Source organism: Colias croceus, chromosome 15, assembly GCF_905220415.1.
Source record: "Colias croceus chromosome 15, ilColCroc2.1".
Lineage (NCBI taxonomy): Eukaryota > Metazoa > Arthropoda > Insecta > Lepidoptera > Pieridae > Colias > Colias croceus.
This window is the reverse complement of record NC_059551.1, coordinates 3033913-3057136: the sequence shown is the minus strand read 5'-3', so window position 1 is coordinate 3057136 and position 23224 is coordinate 3033913. Positions and strand designations below refer to the sequence as shown.

Here is a 23224-nt window from a genome sequence, read left to right as displayed (position 1 = left end):
AGGACTTATCTATCGAATAACTACGTTATTTGAGGAATAAATCTATCTGCCGCTCCAACGGCCAGATAGCGTGCTATTCGACGATTAGACGTTTGAGTTGACAACTGACGCGTCAAATTTGGGATATTTTCGTATGTAGAGTTTTTTTTTCGTTTTCTTCGTTTTTACATAGAGCGTAGAATTTTTACAATAAAGCCTCTTTCTATAAAATTATTAAAATCATATTGAAATTGATGTTTTTGATAGTACTGATGATCATGCCATTGAAAATTTGCCGGACGCTGCCTTTATGTCGTTTCCATCGTAAAATATATAAATTTAAACACAAATTTAATCAAAACTCTTTACTCGAATCAAAACAATAATCAACAATCATAGAACACAAGATAAACTTAAAATGCACTCCTGACGTGAGTCATAATGACGGTTGTTGACATATTGCAAGTTGACTCTATCCCGCTCTAACCTGACTAATTTAATATGTTTGTTTCGCCACTCCAAGAGCAGAGCTGCCAATATGGAAATATTTGGTCAGATAGTTATTCATCAAATAAATCACGATTGAAAAATAGGCGAGCCGTTATGAGTTAGATAAGCAATTGAATAAATCTATTCGAGGGGTAGTTATTAGACTGTTTATCTCGGGATTGAAAAATCGGCCCTAAATAAATTTTCGTCTATATGTTGACGAGGAATAATAGCTATATAAAAATAAAAGTAATAGTTCATGAGCAGTCCAGTAGTTTTTGCGTGAAACCTGGATGACAAACAATTTTCAACTTAATAGATAAGAAACAATACCTCATAATGATCACTATAATTTTCAATTGATGGCATATGCAATACCAAAACCTAAAAACAAATACATTTATCAACTCTTTATACCAGCAATTACATACTGTTTGCAACTAAAGAACCTACATTGAGTAGTGCACAGTTTCCATACATCTCAAAGCAAATACAGCTTGACAACACACTACACATACTTCACTATACATTAGAAGTGTACCATTTTCTCAATTATAAAAGACGGCATATTCAGCCAAAAATTGGTCTTTAACCATCCATTCTCACCATTTACTAGTAGTATATAGTTTAGACGATGATTACATTTCAACACATTCACGCAAAGGGGTTCAAATTCTTATCATAATCATCATCTTCCGAAAAGGGGTTAGCGGGGTCGCTCGACTCTTCATCAGCGAAGGGGTTCTTGGTCTCATCGTATGTATCCTCAAAGGGGTTGGAGGTGATTGCTGAGGATATATTCGGGGATAGTTTGGGGGATTGTTCTTTGGGGATGGAGATGGGGTGAACACGTGGTTCCAGTCTGGTCATGTTGGCTTCTAGGCTGGAACTATACTGCTGTTGTTCTAACACTCGCATCCGACCTTCTGGTACGGGCACTACCGATGTGCCTTTTGGCGCCATTTGTTTTGTCGCGTTCGATACGAACACTGAAATATAGATTAAAAATATAATGATAAATATGTTGCTTTCCAATCAAGCACGAAAATATAAATGATTTGAACAATATAAAAGTAATATTAAAAGTAGTATTGTAATATAAAAGTTGGGTATCAAAATAGTGTTGTTCTTTTACATTTTATTGATAGCTAATGTGAATGACGTCCCAATACATATTAACAAAGTAGTATTTTAAAGGTTTCAAAGTAAATGACACGAAATAATGCACTACACAGCTATTAGAAAGATATTCATAGAAAAATAATAAATTCTTGTTTTACTGTCTGATATGTGCACGTAAAGAAGAAATTATCAATCCTCCTGTTTAAATTTTTGAGTGTTTGGAGTTCTATACATTCATACATACTTTGTTTACTCTGTCCTTCTTGCAACCTGAGCTTGGCTTCAGCACCGGGGCCATAATTCTGCAAATTTGTCTGCACGTTCGTTTGCAAATTTGTCTGTATGTTCGTCTGTTTCGGTTGTATGCTTGGAACGTCTGCGCTGGGCGTGGGTGGTTCTGTCACAACCGTCACTTTGTTGAATAATCCGCGCCCGAAGTATTCCGATACAACTGCGAACCTGCACACAGAGATACATTTTCTTATTCAACTATCACGCAAACTCGAAACAAACTATAAAATACTAGTGGTCCGCCCCGGCTTCTCCCGTGGTACATATTTCGCAATAAAAGGTAGCCTATTTCCTTTCTCGGGTATTAAAATATCTCCACACCAAATTTCATGCAAATTGGTTCAGTAGTTTAGGCGTGATTGAGTAACAGACAGACAGACAGAGTTACTTTCGCTTTTATAATATTAGTATGGATTTGAGGAGTTTATAGGTACTATTGTAAGAAATTCTATAGTCTGTAATCCAAATGATGTTGGTTAATTCTGGATGTATGTATGTATGTATATAGTTTGGGAATAGGTATAGACTACTTTTTATCCAAGCTAGCCATATGTTAACGAGATTAAATAGAGAACGCAGTACTTATACAGAAATAAAGAATTTTAAGAAGAAATAGAGAAGAAAGAAGTAATTGAAATATAGCGTACATAGCAATAAATATTGATTGGCCTTAAAATAAGACCTAAAGACCCTTAATCAACAATATTTTATAATAATACGATGCTTTAAGACCTTGAATATTTTAAATAACTGCAAATTTGGTTGTATAATAGTTTATAATTATCTCTAATTGGGAAGGTAACCTTCTAGACAGCCCTTCACCGTTTTCGTATTTAATAATATAGAAACAAATAACAATAGTATGTTTATAAAATGAAGTAATCCATTGAGGTCTTAGAGTATATATTACAATAGTATAGAGCGAGTGTATTACACAAATTGCTTATTGCGCATCGTAGGCAGATGAGCTCTAGATACTATATAGATGTGTGTGTGACAAATAGGGATGGGTAGGTATCAATTGCGTGTTGAACTGTCGATAAGTTATGTAAATAAATATGTATCATAAGTAAATTTTATGTTCAATAAGTTATTAAAGGAAAAATATACGAATAAAGTATAAATATGTAATTTTAAATTTGTCTACCAACTGAATAAAGTTTGTTTATTCCATTTGAATATTAAATATTATATGAGTCGATACATATCAAACTCCGGTAAGTCCATTCTAACAGAAATGTGGGAATCGAGGTATTTTTAATAACTTATAAAAACAATATGTTTGGACCTTTATAATTTATGACGGATATAATATAATACATTAGAATTATTTTTACGAAGAAAAAGAAATGTATTACTTGATAATTATGCCACAAAATTAGATTTAAATCTGGACATACAGGCGTTTGATATGTACCAGCAAAACTTACCGGGTTTTGAAAAACATCGTCTTGGACTTACAGGAATTTGAAAAATCTCTAATGGACTTACAGGGATTTGATAGAACTCAGTTTTGGGACGTACTGAGGTGGCGGAAATGGGTAGATAGTTCATCGCATTGTAAGCATTGGACATTAAAATATAATATGTAAATTAAAAGATATAAATTATTATTATTATTAACCTTTATCATCCCACTGCTGGGCAAAGAGCGGGGTCAATAAATCAAAACGGTTGAAAAAATCTCAGTACGGCCCTGGGCTTCATGGCTGGGAATAACTACTGTGCGTGTGCTGTGCGTCTAGTTTCATTTATCTTTTAGCTGTTTTCGGAGCCTTTTCTGTTTTAGCTTTTGGTATTGTTTTTTTCCTTGCTTTGTCTAGAACCACCACCTCTATAGTAAAACTGTTTTCTTCCATCATTTATCAATTAAAACGATTTATAAGCATTGGACACACGTGTTAGCTTCAACAAAATTGAGAGAAATGGCAGCCATTTTAGTGCCATACTGCGCTGTGATTGGTCGAAATGGACTTACCTGAGTTTGATAAACCACTGTAGACGGACATACTGGAGTTTGAAAAAAAACATTTACTTTAAACCTTATTTTAATAGAGATACGATTGACTTACCTAACTTTGAAAAGTACAGACTGGTTTAGTTTTACAATTCAAAATTGGCGCCATTGTTATCTCAATTTTGGCGGGGAGTGGACTTACCGGAGTTTGATATGTATCGACTCATATATGAAATTTTCTTGTATTAATTATAAGTACTTTAAAAAAATATGTTTAATTGGAATATCAGAAAAACGTGAGTACTTTTTAAATAATAAAGTTAATAAAATAAAAGATCCGGTTTAGTGCTATTTCTTTAATAATAAATCAAACCTTAATAATAATATTTTAAAAATGGTAAAAAATATTAAGAAATAATTAATAATTTAAAATGATAATATAATAAATAATATTAATAATTTTTTTATTTAATTTTATCCATTCTACTATCAAAATCTTCAAAATCAATTTAGCGGTTCAGAAAATATATCGTAACATTACATACTTTACATTTACATTCGCATTCATAATATTAGAAAGTGTATCATACAAAACACACCACAAATATATTTATAATACATTTTTAAAAGAGTTTTAAATTTTAAGTTAAATAAATAATTTGTTAAAATATAGTTCTTCTAGTAAACTTTATATCGAGTACAGCGTTGGTCAGGTCACATCACTACGATCACGTGGCGGCAGTGAGGCGCGCGAGCAAGCCTGCGCGTGTCCGCCTCTCACCTACCCTTCACCCCCGCGATGCTAGATTTATTTTCATAAAAATAAGTATAACAATCGACTTACTGATGGAATGTGATAGTGGATTTCAATTTTGTGTATTTTCTAGTATCGTTTTTGCAAGATAGAACAGCACATTTCACCATGTTTATTCGTAATATGAAAAAAAATCCAGAGCAACGCACTTCGTGAGCACTCAACCACGACTGCGAGCGCTCGCGGCGGGAACGTCGTGTTGTTCCCACCTGTGCCTACTGTTCCCACTTGGTTGTTCGCACTCTATAGATAGTATATATACTCTAAGATTGAGGTAAACAAACAAATGGACGTATATCTAACAAATTTTCAGTAAACACTAAACGTATTATGATTTCATTCAATCTATTTATAATAATTAAAATGTTATACTTAATTTTTTTTTGCATTGCATAAAACGTGTAGTTACAAGTAATTTTTTTGTATATTTTTAGTGAAATGTCTTTAAGATTAATTCGAAGGACATTAAAAAAATATTTGCAAAAAAACAATATAAATTACATATAAAACCAAATTTAACTCAGGTTTTGATGTCGGTTAAAAAGAAATTTAAACTTATACACGCACGTTTACTAAAATCCTATCCTACTAATATTATAAACGCGAAAGTTTGTGAGGATGTGTGTGTGTTTGTTACTTTCACGCAAATTCTACTGAACCGATTACAATGAAATTTAGCACATATGTGTGCTAAATTTACACATAGGATAGTTTTTATCCCAAAAATCCCACGGGAACGGGAACTATGCGGGTTTTCCTTTGAAAACGCGGGTGAAGCTGCGGACGGAAATCTAGTACTTTCATAATTTGTAAATTTATATAAAAATTCAATACGAAATTGTTTATCAAAATTCACATACACCACACGAAATAAAAACGTTATCTGAACGATATTGATAACATTAAAACAACACACCGGTCACAAACACGTTTTAAAACCAGTTTAAAACAATTTTTACACAAAAACAGCACATACCCGTCGTCTACATTATTTCTAAAGCACCAAGAGAACGGAGGGAACATATCTCTGCGGTTCACAAACATAATATATTTTATCTATGGTACTATTTACGTTTTTCGATAAGGTACATGCGCCCGCGCAGGTTGTCCGCACAACAATGACATTGGCAAAGGCCGTGTCTATCAATCCGTATAATTTTCTATCCGTTCTAATTATGGAGTTTTTTTTTAATATGTGCATATCAATGAGATTTTTGCGCTTGTTATGTCATTTTAATGAGGAAAGGTCAAGGTTGACCGTTTTTTTAAAAAGTAGAACCTATTTATAGTTTCAACGTGTATGACCCTTTAAATGGTTTATATGTACTTTTTTATTTTATTCTTTACTAGCTGTTCCCCGCGGTTTCACCCGCATTGCTCAGCTCCTGTTGGTTTTAGCGTGATGATATATAGCCTATAGCCTTCCTGGATAAATGGGCTATCTAACACGGAAAGAATTTTCAAATCGGACCAGTAGTTCCCGAGATAAGCGCGTTCAAACAAACAAACTCTTCAGCTTTATAATATTAAGTATAGATATAAAAAAAAATGAATAAATAACCTCGATATTGTGAAAACTTGTTATTTTTTATGATGAATATCTAACTTGTCGCAGTCACTTGCGGTTAATTATAAACGTTCATTATATTTTTTATTATTAACTTTGTAGCATACCTAGATCAATAACATCAATGATAAATATCGTTTTTAAAATCTACTAGTTGTAAATAATGAGAAGATAACACATACAGTATTACCACGCTTAGCACTTAAAGAATTAGTGGCTATTAAATGCTGATAAAGAATTACATTTTAATGACGTTGGTGAAATATACAGGGTGTCCCAAAAAGTAGTGATGAACGGAAGCTGGGAGGTAGAGGACCTAAAGGGCTATTCGAATCATCCCCATGTATGTTATGCGATTTTTCGTATTTTCGGAGTTGACGTTTTTTTCAATTTTTCACCTATCGCCGAGTACGATGATATTTTCACTCATGGTGACGTCAATTGAAATCTAAATGTAAAAAAATTGAAATCTAAATGTGGTGTCTCCACGGTCCCTCGACCTAAATCCCATTGATTTATTTCAATGGGGATACTAAAAAGACCTCGGCTACTTGAGAGAATGCCACAATTTGGACGAAATAACCCGGAAATTCATAGTAGCAGAAGAAACCATTAAAAATGATAAAAGGGAATTCAGACATTTAAAAGACAACTGTTTACGGTGATGTCGGACTTACATTAAGCAACAGCGGGGTCAATTTAAAAAATTCTGGTAATTAAACACCTTGTTATTGGTTTTTATTTGTTTTTATTAATCATCATGTTAATTCAATTTTTGCACTTACCACATTTAGATTTCAATTTTTCGATTGAAGCCTTCTGAATATTAAATTGAAATTTTCAGGGTAGTTACCTGATAGATAGAGCAAGTTTTTAAAAGCAAAACGGAAAACTTTTTTTATGTGATTTTATTTTTTTACGGGCCCTTGAAGTGGTGAACATACTGGGTAATTTTATCTTTCTTGGCATTTAATTCATTTTTTTATTCCATTCAAAGGTCTGACGATAGTAAATGTTACCATACTGAATTGGCCTATCTTTCAGCTTAGCACATAAAAAAAATCAAGCATCTAGCGCAATAATTGACGTCACCATGAGTGAAAATATCATCGTACTCGGCGATAGGTGGAAAATTAAAAAAAACATCATAACTCCGAAAATACGAAAAATCGCATAACATACATGGGGGTGATTCGGATAGCCCTCTAGGTCCTCTACCTCCCAGCTTCCGTTCATCACTACTTTTTGGGACACCCTGTATATAGCGTAATAAAAACCTAACTATTTTATTATGTTTAAAAATTGTGTAAATTTTCTTTATATGTTAAGATAAAAATGTGTGTTTTCTCATATTTTAATTCATAACTCAAATGGATACTAAGATAGTCAGTACATATGGGGCAGTCACTTGATACTTTCATCACTACATATTATAAAACAAAGTCGATTTTTCTGTCCCTATGTCCCCTTGTATGCTTAAATCTTTAAAACTACGGAACGGATTTTGATGCGGTTTTTATAATACATATAGTAATCACTAAACAATTATACAATTTATTACGTTTGAGACAAAGCGGGCGAAGCCGCGGGCGGTAAGCTAGTTTCATATAATTCGCTTCATTCCTAAAAAATTTTCTTGATTGTATATTTACAATAGTTTATGTCATATTATGAAGGAAAAATATTGTAGCAGTATAACTAGGTAATTATTAAAATACGATACGTTCGAATTACGTATTTGGTTAGTATTTGTACAGCTGTTAAAACAAGTAGATAACTGCGTTAAAAACAACCGACTTCAAACTTGCACTTGCAACATTTACAAATACAGACAAAAATGCTCATAAAATAAAAACTACTGGGCCTATCCGAATAAAATTTTTATGGGACCAATTCGACACCATCCCGCATCGAACAAAAAAAAGAATCACGTAAATCGGTTCAGAAACCTCGGAGTAATCGGTGTACATACATAAAAAAAAATACCGGCCGAATTGATAACCTCCTCCTTTTTTGAAGTCGGTTAACAACACAAAACAATTTTGTAATGAAATTCCAACCCAATTGTTACTTCACGTCTTTTTATTTTAATAAATAGTGGCATTCGTAAGAAAATTTAGAACCTTATTTATTTGGAAAATAGTTACTTATCATAAATTCTGAACTAACAAGATTTAATTGAAGGAACATTACATTTCTACAAATTATTAAAATGTTTCTTTTGATATCCCTTGAGACGGTTTTTCTGTATCTATAAAACACTATTAAGAGCCTTGTGTTTACTATAAAAAAGTTAAAGAGTTCATATTCTGTTTGAGTGTAACGATGCCACAGATTGAAACTGCTAAGGTTGTTAGAGAGGTTGGAGGTTCCGCTGTACATGGGTCAATCAACTTTTATTTGTCCTGTAAGTACTTACTATGTTTTGTCCCTGACCAATAATCGCAGTTCTAAAGAAAATTAAGTGATTTGTTGGCATATGTCACATTTATCTTATTATTAAGCAAACATACGAGTACATTTATTGTCATATTGTTTTTTTTCTTTACAATAAAAGAACTAGTATCTCCTTTGGACTCCCGAGTATGTCCCATGGACAACCGTATATGTCCACTGGACAACCATTTTGTCCCTGTCTGCTAAAGACGAATTATCGTCTTAATTACTTAAAAAAACAGTAAGGTTTACAAAATTTTCAAATACGAATTCAATAATTAAAAGTGAATTTATAAACTGTTAAATATCCTGTATTCATTATTATTTTACAAGTTAAAAGAAAACTTCGTTACATTTCAAGTTTCTCTTTGTCCAGGAGACAATATTATTGAGAATAACTAATAAATTAAAAGTCGCGTCATTTATTTATGGATGTTAAATTGAAATCTATCCTATATTAAGTGAGAACATAGTGACGGTTTCAATTTCACTGAATTTTAAATGGTTTTGAAGCCTATTTTGCTTAGTTGTCCAAGGGACTATCTTAACTAGAGTCATTAGGATTTCAGAGTCAAATTTACTATTGAATTTAAATAAATCATTATGCTCTATGTGAATTCTTAATATATAAATATTTATCTACAAGAAATATGCTAAAATATAAAAATTTGCAAATAAAATTAAAAAAAAAAAAAAAAACTCATTGATATACACTTAAAAGTTGATTGACCCACATAATAAAATTAAAATTTATTTGTTACATATTCCGTTACATTGAGTTTATTGGTTCTCAAAATGAAGCATGTAAAGGTCTGTCTGCTTAAATATAAACATATCATGTTCATGTATGAGGCGTTTCTTTCAATCGAGTGCCTAAGGGTGGAAATTTTCGATTGGCCGATTTAGCTTTAAGGTGATTTGGTTGAAAAATACTTATTTATACAAACAATTATAAGTATATCGAGTAACGTTAAAACACGCTTTCATGTACTATGCTGTGTGCCAACCGCCTTAAAGTGTTTCCACTCGTGAGGTATCGTTAGATATATTTTCAATACGGGTTGATTTTGATTTTTGAGTACGCGTTTAAAAAATTAAGGTTGAATTAATTTTTATGTGAAACTTCTTTAGCGCGTTGAGGGTAAAACTTCAAGGTCGCATCATAGCAATATCGACGCGACATGGAGTAAGGCGACGATTTTGATATCTTTGAATCTTGCCAAAGAAATTTCACTTCTGACACGTGTGCTCGGCACACACGCTTTTTTTTAACGAAATTGTGTTAACTTTAGTATTTTAATTTTTTTTTGTTATATCCTACTAATATTATAAATGCGAAAGTTTGTGAGGATGCCCGGATGGATGGATGTTTGTTATTCTTTCACGTAAAAACTACTGAACCGATTACAATGAAATTTGGTATTGATAGATAAGTCTATCAATACCAAATTTCATTGTTATAGTATAGTTACGGGTCGGGCTGGTGCAGCAGGCGCGAGTGCAGCGCCTCGGCGGCGCGCGGCGGCGGCTCGCTGCGGCGCGCCGGCCGGCACAGCGGGCACTCGCGCTCCGACTCGCTGTACGTCTGGAAGCAGCTGCGAATTATATGTGGTGTTAGGGTTTGTACAATTCAATGAGTTGGCGAGCGGACGACGGGGGCGTGAGGTGTGTTTATTCTAGCTTAAGCTTTGGTCATGACGCACAATATCTGCGTTGGGGCGCATACCGTAGCGCTGTGCGTCATGATCACAAGCCCAAAGCTTTATGGCGCCATTTGTGGTGGACCTCGAAAGGAGCGTTATCAGGTGTCTCGGTCTGGTAGGACACAGAAGGCTGATCACCTACTTGTCCCTAAAAGAAAAATCGATCAGTGAAACAGATGTATGCATTATGCATCTGCCCCTTACCCCACTACGGGGACATGGGACTTCACTTTCGAAAGGAGCATCCGCTAAGCAGTACACGTAGTAGTACGTAGCGTAGGAAGGATTTTCGGTAGGAATATAAGTATCGAGAGTCGTATACAGGGTGTCCGGTGAACAGTATAACAAACTTAAATGGGTTATAGGTCCCACACACACAGAAGCAAAAAGAACTCGAGATATTTTCGAAATAAAAGATTAATTCCACTTTAACGTTCGCGTTGGTAACACTGATAATTTGTTAGATGACTCATTCACCTAAATCCCTTTAAATGAACCGTACTGCCTTAAAAAAGTTAAAAATTTCTCAACTTTATTATTGATTAAACTGAGAGAACTTACTCTTGGTGGAACGAATGTTGACACAAGAAGTGTACTGTAGGCAATTCCAAAGGTCTATTACACGCTGCACATCTCGAGCTTTGGAACGTAACTGGTTCGTGCTGAATCACTTGTATGTGGGCTTTCATCTTCTCTATTTCATGCTTGTATTTATTAGCTAGTTCTAGTTCGCGGGTGATCACTTCGTCTTCAGATTTGAGCACGTCCATTAGATATCTGTAAGAAGAAATGTTATACTAGGTGTTCATTATATTGCACATAAGCGATAAAATATATTTATGGTTTTATAAAAATCTTCTACAAAATAAGGACAATTTAATTTTGGATGATATCTGTTCATATTTGGGGAAAATACACATTGAATTGACGAATAACTTACTTCCGAACATCTCCTAGTGTGTATGTAGGTGTGCTTGCCAAACAATCAATGACTAGAATTGGAGACATTAGTTTTTCCGTCGCTGAAACAAAACTTTATTTTACCAATAATTCCGAAGTATTTTTTTTTATGCTTAACATTAAAGATATAGCAAAATCGTAGTATTTATCGTGATAGAAAAATTTTAATGAAAAAGTTGGTTATATGTTGATGGGTGAGTTACCAAAGGAGTAAAAATAGGTGATTTGATGTTTCAGTGAAATTATATACAATCTCTCTGTGTTATGATGCTAAGTTTTACTTTACTTTTACTCTTCCGCCCTTTTTCCGACCACTGTTAGACAAAGGCCTCTCCTAAGGAACGCGAAAGAGCTCGGTCTTCAGCTTCCGCCATTTAGTACAAATTCGCTTGTTTCATAATTATGAGAAGGTAAAAAGTAATGGAGAAATTCTAAGAACCAGTAGGTATGATGATATGAAGCAAAGACAGAGTGTAATCATTAGAACCAGAAAAACTATCAGGTACAATCATAAGAATTCCCAACATGGCATAATCATGCTAATTATTGGCTCACACTACCGAAGTTATTATATTTTTATCCTCTACCCGACGGAAATGGCTTATAAGGCCGTCCACTGTATGCCGATTGTATCTTTTATTATGTGTCGTCTTCATTTTGTATTTCCTTAGTATACAGTGAAGAATCTATACATATAATAAATCTGTAGAAGGGTCAATTCTGTACATTGAAAATATTGAAAATATAAATAGCAGGGGGTGTTACTGGATCAATACCAAAACCAAATGTGTGATTAAAAAAAATTTTTGTCTGTCTGTCTGTATGTGAAGGCATCACGTGAAAACTAACGGTTCGATTTCGATGAAACTTGGCATAATTATACCTTATGTTCCTGGGCATAAAATAGGATACTTTTTATCCAGGAAAAATACGTAGAAAAAAATAAATCTTAATTTTTCTTAATTTTTCCGCGCGGCCGCGGACGGAGTCGCGGGCGGAAGCTAGTAAATAAATAAAATAAATCCTGCCCATTCCCAGTACTGACCAACAACATGCAGCAGCTCGGGCAGGCAGGCGGGTGGCGGCGGTGCCCACAGCACGTCCAGCCAGAGCCGCGGGCACGCCGCACCGCGCTTGCGGCACACGCCCAGCGCACGATCTGCCCGCCCCGCACGCACTTCTAGCGATACCATGGACCGCCATCTGCATGGGAACACGCTCTATAAGCCTGTGGGACACTTTAACCCATTGAGCCCCAAGCGGCCCGATCGGTCCCAGACACAATAGATTTTCTATTGTGTCTGTGGTTCCGGGGCCTGAGTTATTAAACGATTCTGTCGCTATTCGCCCTATACTATACTTTACACGGTCTGTACCATTCTATTGGATCTTACCTACGAGCGATCTCGGTCTATGAACCTCTCTATACAGGGTGTCCCACTGTTGGTATACTAAGCTCATAGGAGGTTATAGTTTTGCATACGCTGAGTACGTAAAATACTTATAAAATTTCAGACGCATTTTTTTTCAAATAGATGAATTATTAAAACTCTATGTGTACACCCATAACAAGCAACCCGTCCAACTTTGCCACCAGCACGTGAGAAATCGTTTAAGATTATGTTTTCATAGACAAAATGCTCACATTAGAGAAGGGGTATATGCCGGTTGCGCGAAGCTAGAGAAGAAAACATGGATTTTCAGGAAATTTTTTTGCCTAATTTTGTTGTTTAAGTATTTTTTACGTGATCAGTGTATCTAAAACTACAAGTCCTTTCGCGCTTAGTATACCAGTAGTGGGACACTCTGTATATAGCTATGCACATACTATATAATATAATTGTGCGCCATCTGCGCTCAATAGCCGCGCTCTATGAACCCGTATACGATACTATTTGCCCCACGCACTTACAAACCACTCTACACATTGTACAATACTATTGTATATACCTTTTCTAATGCCTATCTAGTTTCTGGAAGATAATAGCTGCTTATGGAAATTAAACTTAATACACATAGTAGGTGTGTTAAATTAGTACAAGCGGGACGCAAATGCGTCCGTAGCGGTAACCGGTAGCCATTTAACGCACACAAGTATATAGGCCGATTATTTTTAATTATTTATCCGTATATGCTACGAGATGGGACCACACTAAAGTTATGACAAAAATTAGTGAAAAAAAAGAAGTTTAATCTACATAATATTTTATAGTGCGTTCAAATTCATTTGTGATTTTCATACATGTGTCGAGTGAGTACTTACAATTTCTTTTCCTCATACAAGTGTAGGATTCCAGTTTTGAATCCTAACATTTGACAGATGATCAATGTGTGGTCCTTGTCGTAGTTGGCTTCGGGATCCTTCAGCACTCCGAGTATTTTGTTCTCGTATGCTTCTTTCTCGCTATCTGGAGACTTTGCCCTACAATAAACACAATATTTATTACTTCTAGGAAAGTGGAATTATATTTCAGCATACACTATTTTAATAGTAAATCTACTATATAAAAATAAGTCGGGTTTTCCTTCCTGACGCTATAACTCCAGAATGCACGAACCGATTTCCACGGTTTTGCATTCGTTGGAAAGGTCTCGGGCTCCGTGAGGTTTATAGCAAAGAAAGGGTGTCTCTGGTGGCGAAACGGAGTTCACCCGGTTGGCTAGTGCTGAATATAATTAATATAACAATATATTAATAAAACATTTCATAGTATAATTTTAAAGTATGGAGTCAATACAATATAAACTTTTTACATACATGTGACATATAACATACATAGACATATAAAATCAATTGACCCGTAACATTTTTATCTCTCAAAATATCTACTAATTACAAAGTTTTTATAAAAAAATATTTTTAAGCTATTGCATAGCTTCTATCGCGGGCCTTGAGCGCGGGGAAAAAATCGAGAAATTCCGTAACGAAAAAACCCCACGCTCCCCACTCCGACGGGCGGCAAGAAGGCATAGCATGCAATAGCTTTACCGCGGCAGTCCCCGAGTGCCAAACGTCGTTTTGTTTTATTTATTTGTTTATAACCGCAACTACTGGTCTTTCGAGCCGGATTAAAGCAAAATCTAGCTTACTCAACATTATTATTTTTTTTTGTTTAAAACCGCAACAGCTGGTCCTTCGAGCCGGATTTAAAAAAAATCTGTCAATCACTCACCATACATGGATATAATGTTCTATAAGCGCGTCGTACACAAGCGTGGAACATTTCACGTCCGTGGATATCATGTGTTCCAGGAACGCTATGAGCCTTTCCGAGTTGCTTAGGAACATATGTATGAAGTCGTCTGCTATGGAACGATCTGGATCCCGGTATCTACCAGATAGGGATGTTTCGTCGACTAACGGTCGACTACGCGGCTTGTAGTCGGTGCATAGTACTGTAAAATTGGACAAAAAAATTGTGTACTAGATAGAAATTATGTTATAAAACAACCTTTATATTGAACTAGGCTTTAATGATTAAATTGAAATAATTAAAAAAAATGATAGTACATGTGTGAGAATACGGCTGGTTGCAGAGCTTGACCGAACGTCAGGGCGTACCGTCGGTCCTGACGATACGCATCAACAATAATTGTATGACAATGACACTAATACGCATGACAATACGCGTGCGTATGGTCGGTCTAGCTATGAACGGTTTCGTGAATTTCCATACATATGACAAGCGCGACTGACGTACGCACTGATGGTCGGTCAAGCTCTGCAACCAGCCTAAGGAAGGTATACAAAATTAAATCATCAATCAATCTTTGATATGGACGATTATATCCATTTATGTAAGAGTATAAACTAGTGTTATCGATTTTAAGCATACACACTATGAAGAATTTTTACACATAAGTGACGAGGACTTGAATTAAAAAACATAATTTTTACACACACAGGTGATACGACACATATTTTAATAACTATTTTAATATTATAATACTAGCTATTTTAATAACTACCCACACTTACTATAAAAAAAATTATAAGATCAACAAACGACTTTACATTCACACAATTAATTACTAGAATTATACTTCAAGTTTTATAAATACCTACATTTCAACAATTTGGTGCTCTCATCCGGTTCATGCTGTATCAACTTATGTCCATACTTCTTCATGTACAGATCGGCGTCATCAAATTCCAACTCAGCTATATAATCCAACGCCTTTATGTATTCCTTTTTATCTTCTATGATCATTTTGAGATACCAGTCATGTCTGTTGTGGTTAGCGGCGAGCGATAGAGCGTCGTCTACACTTACTTGACGGACCACCTGAAATATGTTGAGTCAATGTAAGTTGAAGTAGAATTATATCATTAAGCATTACAATACAATACAAAAAGATTTATTTGAACCAAAACAGAATATACACAATATTAAATCAAATAATACAATAAAATAAAAAAAAATAACAATAATAGAAATGATTTAAAACAAGTTTAAAACGACAAGAACAACAAGTGTGTGTGTTTGTTGTTTGCATTATTTGTTATATTTGAATATTTACATAGTATTTAACTATGACTTTAGTTAAATAAGGGTTAAATCGACTATTAAACTATTTCATCATAAACATGTAAATCACCACATAAAAATTGCCACTTAAATGTAAAAAATTCTAATAATAATGATCTTACCTTAATAGCCACATCCACATCAAAATCAATAGCCTTGTCCTTAGAGTTGATGAATTCCTTCAGTTTCCCTTGCTGATCATGCTGGTCTATTTTCACATAACATGTCAACAGTAAAGTCGTATGATCTTCTGTAGCATAGCCTTTTTTGTGAAGTTCTTCTAAGTATTGTATCAGTGGCTCTAAATGCCTTGATTCTAGATATTTCCGTATGACATAGGACGTTTCTAGCCACCCTATTGTTTTGACGTATTGGTCTATCGCTCCTTTGAGGTCGCCCTAAGAAATAAATGAAAGAAAAATATAGCTGAACGCTCGTATATTACAAAAAATATTATGATTTTGATTTTTCAAGAAAATTTTGCTATCTCTTTCTACCTTATTTCAGACAACTATTCTCTATAATTTTGTAAAAATTATTTGAATGGTATAATAAAAAAAAATGTATAGTTTATAATAGACATAATTAACAAGAGAAACATTTAAATATAAATTTATAAAGAATATAAAAAATTCGATCACGAGGCGGGACTCGAACCCGCATCCTTTCGCGCCATTCCGGGGCGCCATGCCTGACCAACTCAGCCACTCGTGACCCGCCAGAGCAATCGAATCTATTCTATTCTTTCAGTTTTATGTGTCAAAGGGACACACCGCGCGCCATCTATTGAGATTTTACTATTCTTTATAAATTTATATTTATAAAGCATTCAAATTATGCCATAAAAGCAAAAATATCAATTTCAACATTTAAATAGACAATTAATTTAAAAGAAACTTACCTTGCTATACAAATGATCACCATACTGCTTATAAATCTCAATAAGCCCTTCAGCATCATAATGTTGGCTGCTCGCAATCCGAATTGCAACATCATACAAATTCTTTTTAAAAAGCAACGACAATTTCGATTGAAGATCCTTTTCGTCCAGATAGATCATCTCCTTATTCTTAGTAAGGATGTAAAAGGATCCCCATTCTGTTAAAACGGCATCAATTTCCTCAAACGTTTTTGAGAAAACAATGAATTTGTTCTGTATGTCTAGTATAGTGACGTGGTGAGATTTTGGTGTGTTCGTTGAACTGGACGGTTTGTTTGAAGTTTCGTTGGTCGTTATGACTAGGTAACTTCGGAACCAATTGAGACGTAATTTCTCTCCTTCGAGGGCATAGCACGGACCGCGTCCTTCTGTAGTGTAGCAGTAGATGGCCTGTAAATTTTCATATAGACTAAATAATAAACAGTCAGTCTATATTTGTTGAACATTCTTAATATTTAAGTGATTTAAAACGTTTATTGAATCTCTTGGGCACAAACGTGTTCCCTTAACCTTGAATATGTGATGACCAACAGTACGTACAAATGGAAATTTATTGAAAATTTTCGCATAGATTTTTGATTCAATAGAACATTCCAAAAAAAGATCGTGTGCGCTGAGCACACGTTTCAGAAGTGAAACTTCTTTGGCAAGATTCAAAGACAGCGAAATCTTCGCCTTGATGACGTGACAGTATTGCCATAATGTGACCTTGAAATTTTACTCTCAACGAGCCTAAAAAAGTTTCACTTCAAAAATCTATCAAAAGGGATGAAGACCCATTATTATCAAGTTGTCTACTAACGTCACTAGTGGCGAAAGAAGTTTCACTTCAAAAATCTGTCAAAAGGGATGAAGACTCATTATTCCTCATTATTCCCTACTTTACTATTAGTCTACTAACATCACTAGTGGCGACAGTGAGCCGGTGTCTATCAGCTAGCACGCTGCAGCCCGCCACTGCACCCATGGCGTCCAACACTACACAGCGCTCGCTGCTCACCCAGCACACCATCACACAGTTACGAGATACTACAAATAATTTGTCAGCGTCCCTGAAAATTATTATATCAATTTTAAATAGAACCTCATACACTGAAATTTTGTACAAATGGAAAATTTTAAACATGTATTTTTCGCATAGATTCGTGGCTAAATAGTACACTACAAAAAAGAGCGCGTGCGCTGAACACACGTTTCAAATGTGAAACTCTTTGGCAAGATTCAAAGATACCAAAATCTTCGGCTTACTCCATAACGTGACGGTATTGCCATGACGACGATGATAAAATGCTATGTATTGAAATATTAAAATAAGAAATTTGAGGAAGTTATAGGCGAAGCACATTACTACAATACTCACTTGAAAGCAAGTCCTGTGATAGGACTAGTTCCCGTATCAGACAGTGTTTTCATCTTTCCACTGCGCTGTCTGGCGATGTCACCACGAAATAGAGATACTGATCCATCTTGAAAACCAACAGCAAGTAGATTCTAAAAATGCAAATATAACATTTTAAAATTAGGGAGACATTTATTTTTGCCATTCATAAAAAACGAAAAATTAAAAAAAATCGGAATTTTTTTATATTTCTGGTTTAAATTACCAGTTTAAATTACCATATTAATTATTACCTTATTATCATGTACAGCAAGAGCAGTGGCCGGTGTCGGAAACATATGTGACGGCACTGCTCTAGAGGTCTTCACACATTGAGGGTTGCCGTGCCTATCCACTCTTGACCAATCCCATACTTTAATAAGTGGTGTAACACCTGCTTCATCTTCCTGTTGAATAAAATAACAAATTCTATGTATCAAACGGAAACATGGATACCACAGGGCACAGATAAGAAAATATAGTCTAACATAAAATATTTTCTAGGATAGTAACATCCATCTTACTTTTTCATATATTGAAAACAAAATATAAAACACAGAACATCATTAATGCAGTTAAAATTCTTCAGACAAACATAGATTATTAATTATTCATCAAAAAATCTATTTAATTAATTAATCAAAATCACTTTACACCTTGTTCTAATGTTTTTACACTTAAAAAATATATAAGTAAAACTTGTAGTGAAGTTGGTTAAGTAGAAAATGTCTTACCCCAATAGTAACTAGTAGAGGATCATGTGGAAGCTGTTGAGCATGAGTGATGACCAGCTCATATGCTTTGAACGATGTGATTTCCCAGGAACGGGAGATCAGGTGGGCCCAGCCAGTCATGTCACAGAGGATGACATGGTTGTTTCCGCTTGTTGCTACTGATACTTGAGTATCCTGAAATTGAGATTGCAGTTGTAGAATATATAATTTCTTATAATTTATATGGATAATAATGTCCCTATTTTTAACTTTGTTTTTATTCACCTATATGTTTGTATGTAATCGACTCCTTTAGACTTGATTTTGACCTACTTTAAACAGACAGATTTGTTGAAGTAAAACTTCTTTATCGGGGTTAGAAAAAAATTAAGTGTAACATTTTTTCGTTATGTGCGACATTTTAATGTTTTGCTCCATCATTATCGTATCCCTACCACACGTGATTCGACATATTTCTGTAAAGTTGCATATAGTAAATTATTTTTTGAAAAATAAGGTCATAAAGAAGTTTCAACTTCTTACGTGTGTACACTAGTACACACACACATTTTAGGGGGCTATATGTTGATAGAAGTAGCCTCCATTTGCTGTTTATTTCAACAGCAAATTACCAATTTAAAGTAAGCCATAAAATGCATCTTTACAGGTGACATTATCATTGATTCATTTTTTTCAAATTTTATTGTGAATACAAATTTTGCTATATACCTACAATTTAATAATTTTGTAAATTACTGCATGCAGCTATAATGAAGTAACTGATAGCTTATCAGTATTATAACCATTAAAACTATTGGATTGAATTATGAATATGAGTTTAGTGTCAGGGATGTGGTATATTATTTGAAAGTTTTAGAATAAATAGGTATGTAGTGCCTTCAATAATTTGATATATTTATATGAGAATTGAGAACGTTTAATGTAAATTTAACAGAAACAAATTACAACAAGTTACAAACATTGACTGTAATAATTACAATGCCAGTTGATAAATATATCAACTTACAGATTAATATGGCCATTGGTCGGCATAAAATATGAAAAATGAGTAGAAATATTTAAACACTACTTACTTGTAGGCATTCTGCAATTTTTCCATTGTCTATATTGTTGTGAATATCAAAAAACGAAAACCGTCGCCACTGAAATTATATAAAGCACAGGTTATTTAAAAACATTTTGATTGAGAATCTTTATAGAATAAAGAAGCTAAATAATTGTTAAAGGTATACTTATTATGAATTTTTTGTTTACTCACAATATCATAATAAAGTGAAAATATGAACTTACCTCTAAAAACGCCATTATAGAAAGGCGTCAATAGATAGCATTGAAACAACAGTGGACTGTTACCAATGTATTTGCGCAAAATACCAAAATGATTATTAATTTTACAAAATCACTTGAATAAAATGAAATTTACTTTACGAATTTGTAATTTATTGAGTTGACAAATTACTTGACTTGACTTTCGACATTGACATTGAAGCTACGAGTTGATTTTGACATTTACGATTTTACGACTAGCAACATTCTAAAACGTTCTCGACACATCCGTACCGTGACCGTGCGAATACCCAACGAGACGAATGAGGCTTTTAACGAAGTAAATACAAATACCTACCTAACAAATAAATATCTAAGGATTATTTTATCTTTTATGTTGGCTGTATCAAAGATATTTATCCATTTTTCTGTGGTTTTGACTGTAACTTTTTAAAGTCTTCTTTTTAAAGCCTACGAATAATAAGATATTAATCCATTCTTCTGTGGTTTTGACTGTAACTTTTTAAAGTCTTCTTTTTAAAGCCTACGAATAATTATAATCACAACAAGAAAATTATTTTCTTATCAAGTCGTAGTTTGAAGCTATTTTTCTGAAACTTATTCGGTGACGGTTACTAAAGTGTAAAGTTGTTTATATTCTACAGTTTCTATGTTTAATTTAATATTATTAAAACCATCTCGCTGTCGTAATGGAATAGGCGTTTGGTGTCTACTTAAGCTGAAAATAGATACAATAATTATTGCAAAACAAATCCTAAAAATTAAATTTACATAATTTCATTAATTTGAAATTATGAACATACTTGTAGTTAATTTGTTTTAAATATTCCAAAGGCGCATATTTGCCTATGCCTGGTACATTCGTTTCCACTGACAAGTTTGCAAAAATTATCCTGAAATTTAAAAAAAATTCTTTCACAAACAGAAAGTTCAGGAGTGGCACGACATCTTTTATACCCTGATCAATGATCAATCCGGAGCAAATAGCAACTATAGATAATCCCTATATTATTTTAATGTGCTTTGTTCCTATTATATTGAATAATTGAAACTTAATTTATAATTAGTAATATGCAATTTAAGTAAGGTCAGACGATTAAAAAAAATTGAGTTTAATAAAATGTACCTTCTGTACATGTCTATGTAATCATCGTCCTCATTCCAAGCCAAGTTCGAGAATCCTTTAGTTCGCACAAATTGCTCAGGAGTTAAGGCTATGGCTCCTCCAAATCTAAGCAAAAGGAAAAAGAAATCATGAATATATTAGAAGAAGGTACTATTAATTTCACTTTCATTTCAAATTATGAGCAAAAACCTGTGGGGTTTTCTCGAATCATATATAAGCCGTCGAGGATGCGTGCCACATTTATACAAGTTGCGGGTATCTTCTGGGACGATGTACGCATCGTGGAAGATTATGCATTGCCATCCTTCTGGACGTTTGGTTTGTGCCACGTCAAAACCAATATTGTATAATTGTCCACGTTTATAAGGAGGCGAAGCATTCACTTGAAAACAGATTTTATTTTACATCGTTGTTTATAAAACGGGATCTCCCCGTCAATAAGCATGTGGGTATTCTTCTGTACTAAATACGTTACGGAAGTGCATATACCTAGGTAGGATTTTTTCGTTTGTAATATTAATGAAATACAATTCGTAATAAGAATAGTATTTACTAAGATATGCCTATACTTAGATATTTATTGAACATATATTTAGAATTTTAATATTTTAGATAAGGATTTGCCATACCGGTACAATGTTTCATGGTGATAGAAACTATAGATAAACAAATACTGGTGTTATTTGAATTTTACCTGATAATGTATTTGACACGAAACCCATTTAAAAAAGCAATAAGCATTATCTTCATAATTGCGGTGCATTTAAAGTAAAATACTACATCGACATTGGTGCCGGTTAATAATTAGTTGTGTTCTTTTGGACTCACGTTTATAAATAACAAATATTTGATATTCCAATAATTGTTTCATCAAAAATGGATGCATATAAAATAAGAAGCTTCCCAAATAAGTCTTCATGCGTCTGTAAATAAACTTATTTTCATATATACGTACATAGGTAATCCGGTCCCTTTAAACTTAATGAATTTTAATACTAGAAATGTACTTAACATGTTTAATTTGATTTTTGTCCAGTGAATAACCCCATGGGATAAAAGGATTTTCTAAAAAGTCAATCCTAGTTTCGACCACATTATATTATGTAAATTTCGATAATTTGTTAACAAATAAGCAAAGCAGGTACTTAAGTATTCAATTTATAATATTCTAAAATAATTTCGCTGGACGAAATAACCCTGCTCATAAACCCTTCTGCATCCCGTAAGCCAGAATAAATGAAATTCGCATATGAAACTTCGATACCTGGCGAATAAATACTTATTGAGGAATTTTTAGGTAAACTAAAAGGTATTAATTCTCCGTTTTACTCTTGATTGTAGAAACGATTCGTAACAATATGATTATGTAAATGGTATAGGAATAAAGTTTGAGAAGGTTACATGGAAAGGTTGCAAATTGCAAGGAGCAAAGGGATGGTGTATTGCAGGGTTTGAATAAGGTTTCAATAAATATTATTTTGAAGATAGACACTTTTATGCGACAAGGATAGTCAAAGCGGTCAAAAAACATCATACTTATTAGTTCCATGTATTGGTACGATGATGGCTGCATTTTGTCTGGCAATACAGGCAGAAGGTGAATGAATACCACCAGATACAATGTCTATGTACATGTTTTCAATGCCGTACAATCCAACAATAGATTTGTCTCCAGGAACGGGGCCTGGAATTAGCGAGATATAAGACGAATAATACGTTATACCCAAGTTATACCTACCTAATAATCGTCTTACGTCTATCCAATGTAATAATTCATCTGTATATTTCAATAGGTCTGTACCGTTACCGGCTGTCAAACTGTCAACAAGTACGAAAACATACCCAGTGTAAATAATTCCAGTTCAATTGTTTAAAGTGCACAAACTTTGGAAGAAATACTTATAAAACATAG

General features: G+C 33.9%; 1 protein-coding gene across 3 annotated transcripts; it reads right to left on the bottom strand.

The window, feature by feature from the left end:
- Positions 1-667: 667 nt before the first annotated feature.
- On the bottom strand, positions 668-23006 carry LOC123697769 (vacuolar protein sorting-associated protein 11 homolog). 3 transcript variants are annotated; one of them, XM_045644306.1, is made up of 22 exons: positions 22849-23006; positions 22141-22235; positions 21502-21694; positions 21313-21417; positions 20990-21079; positions 20190-20904; positions 19973-20041; positions 18900-19073; positions 18420-18572; positions 18148-18278; positions 17689-17839; positions 16749-17177; positions 15970-16245; positions 15385-15604; positions 14492-14714; positions 13582-13740; positions 12364-12521; positions 11299-11380; positions 10920-11135; positions 10128-10250; positions 1835-2049; positions 668-1457 (listed from the first exon to the last, which is right to left on the bottom strand). In XM_045644306.1, the coding sequence occupies exons 6-22, from the start codon at positions 20202-20204 to the stop codon at positions 1123-1125; spliced, it is 3129 nt and encodes a 1042-aa protein (XP_045500262.1). In that variant the 5' UTR covers positions 20205-20904; positions 20990-21079; positions 21313-21417; positions 21502-21694; positions 22141-22235; positions 22849-23006; the 3' UTR covers positions 668-1122. The 3 variants fall into 3 exon arrangements, with proteins under 3 accessions (XP_045500262.1, XP_045500263.1, XP_045500264.1); XM_045644307.1 differs by lacking the exon at positions 22141-22235; XM_045644308.1 differs by lacking the exons at positions 21502-21694; positions 22141-22235.
- Positions 23007-23224: the final 218 nt, after the last annotated feature.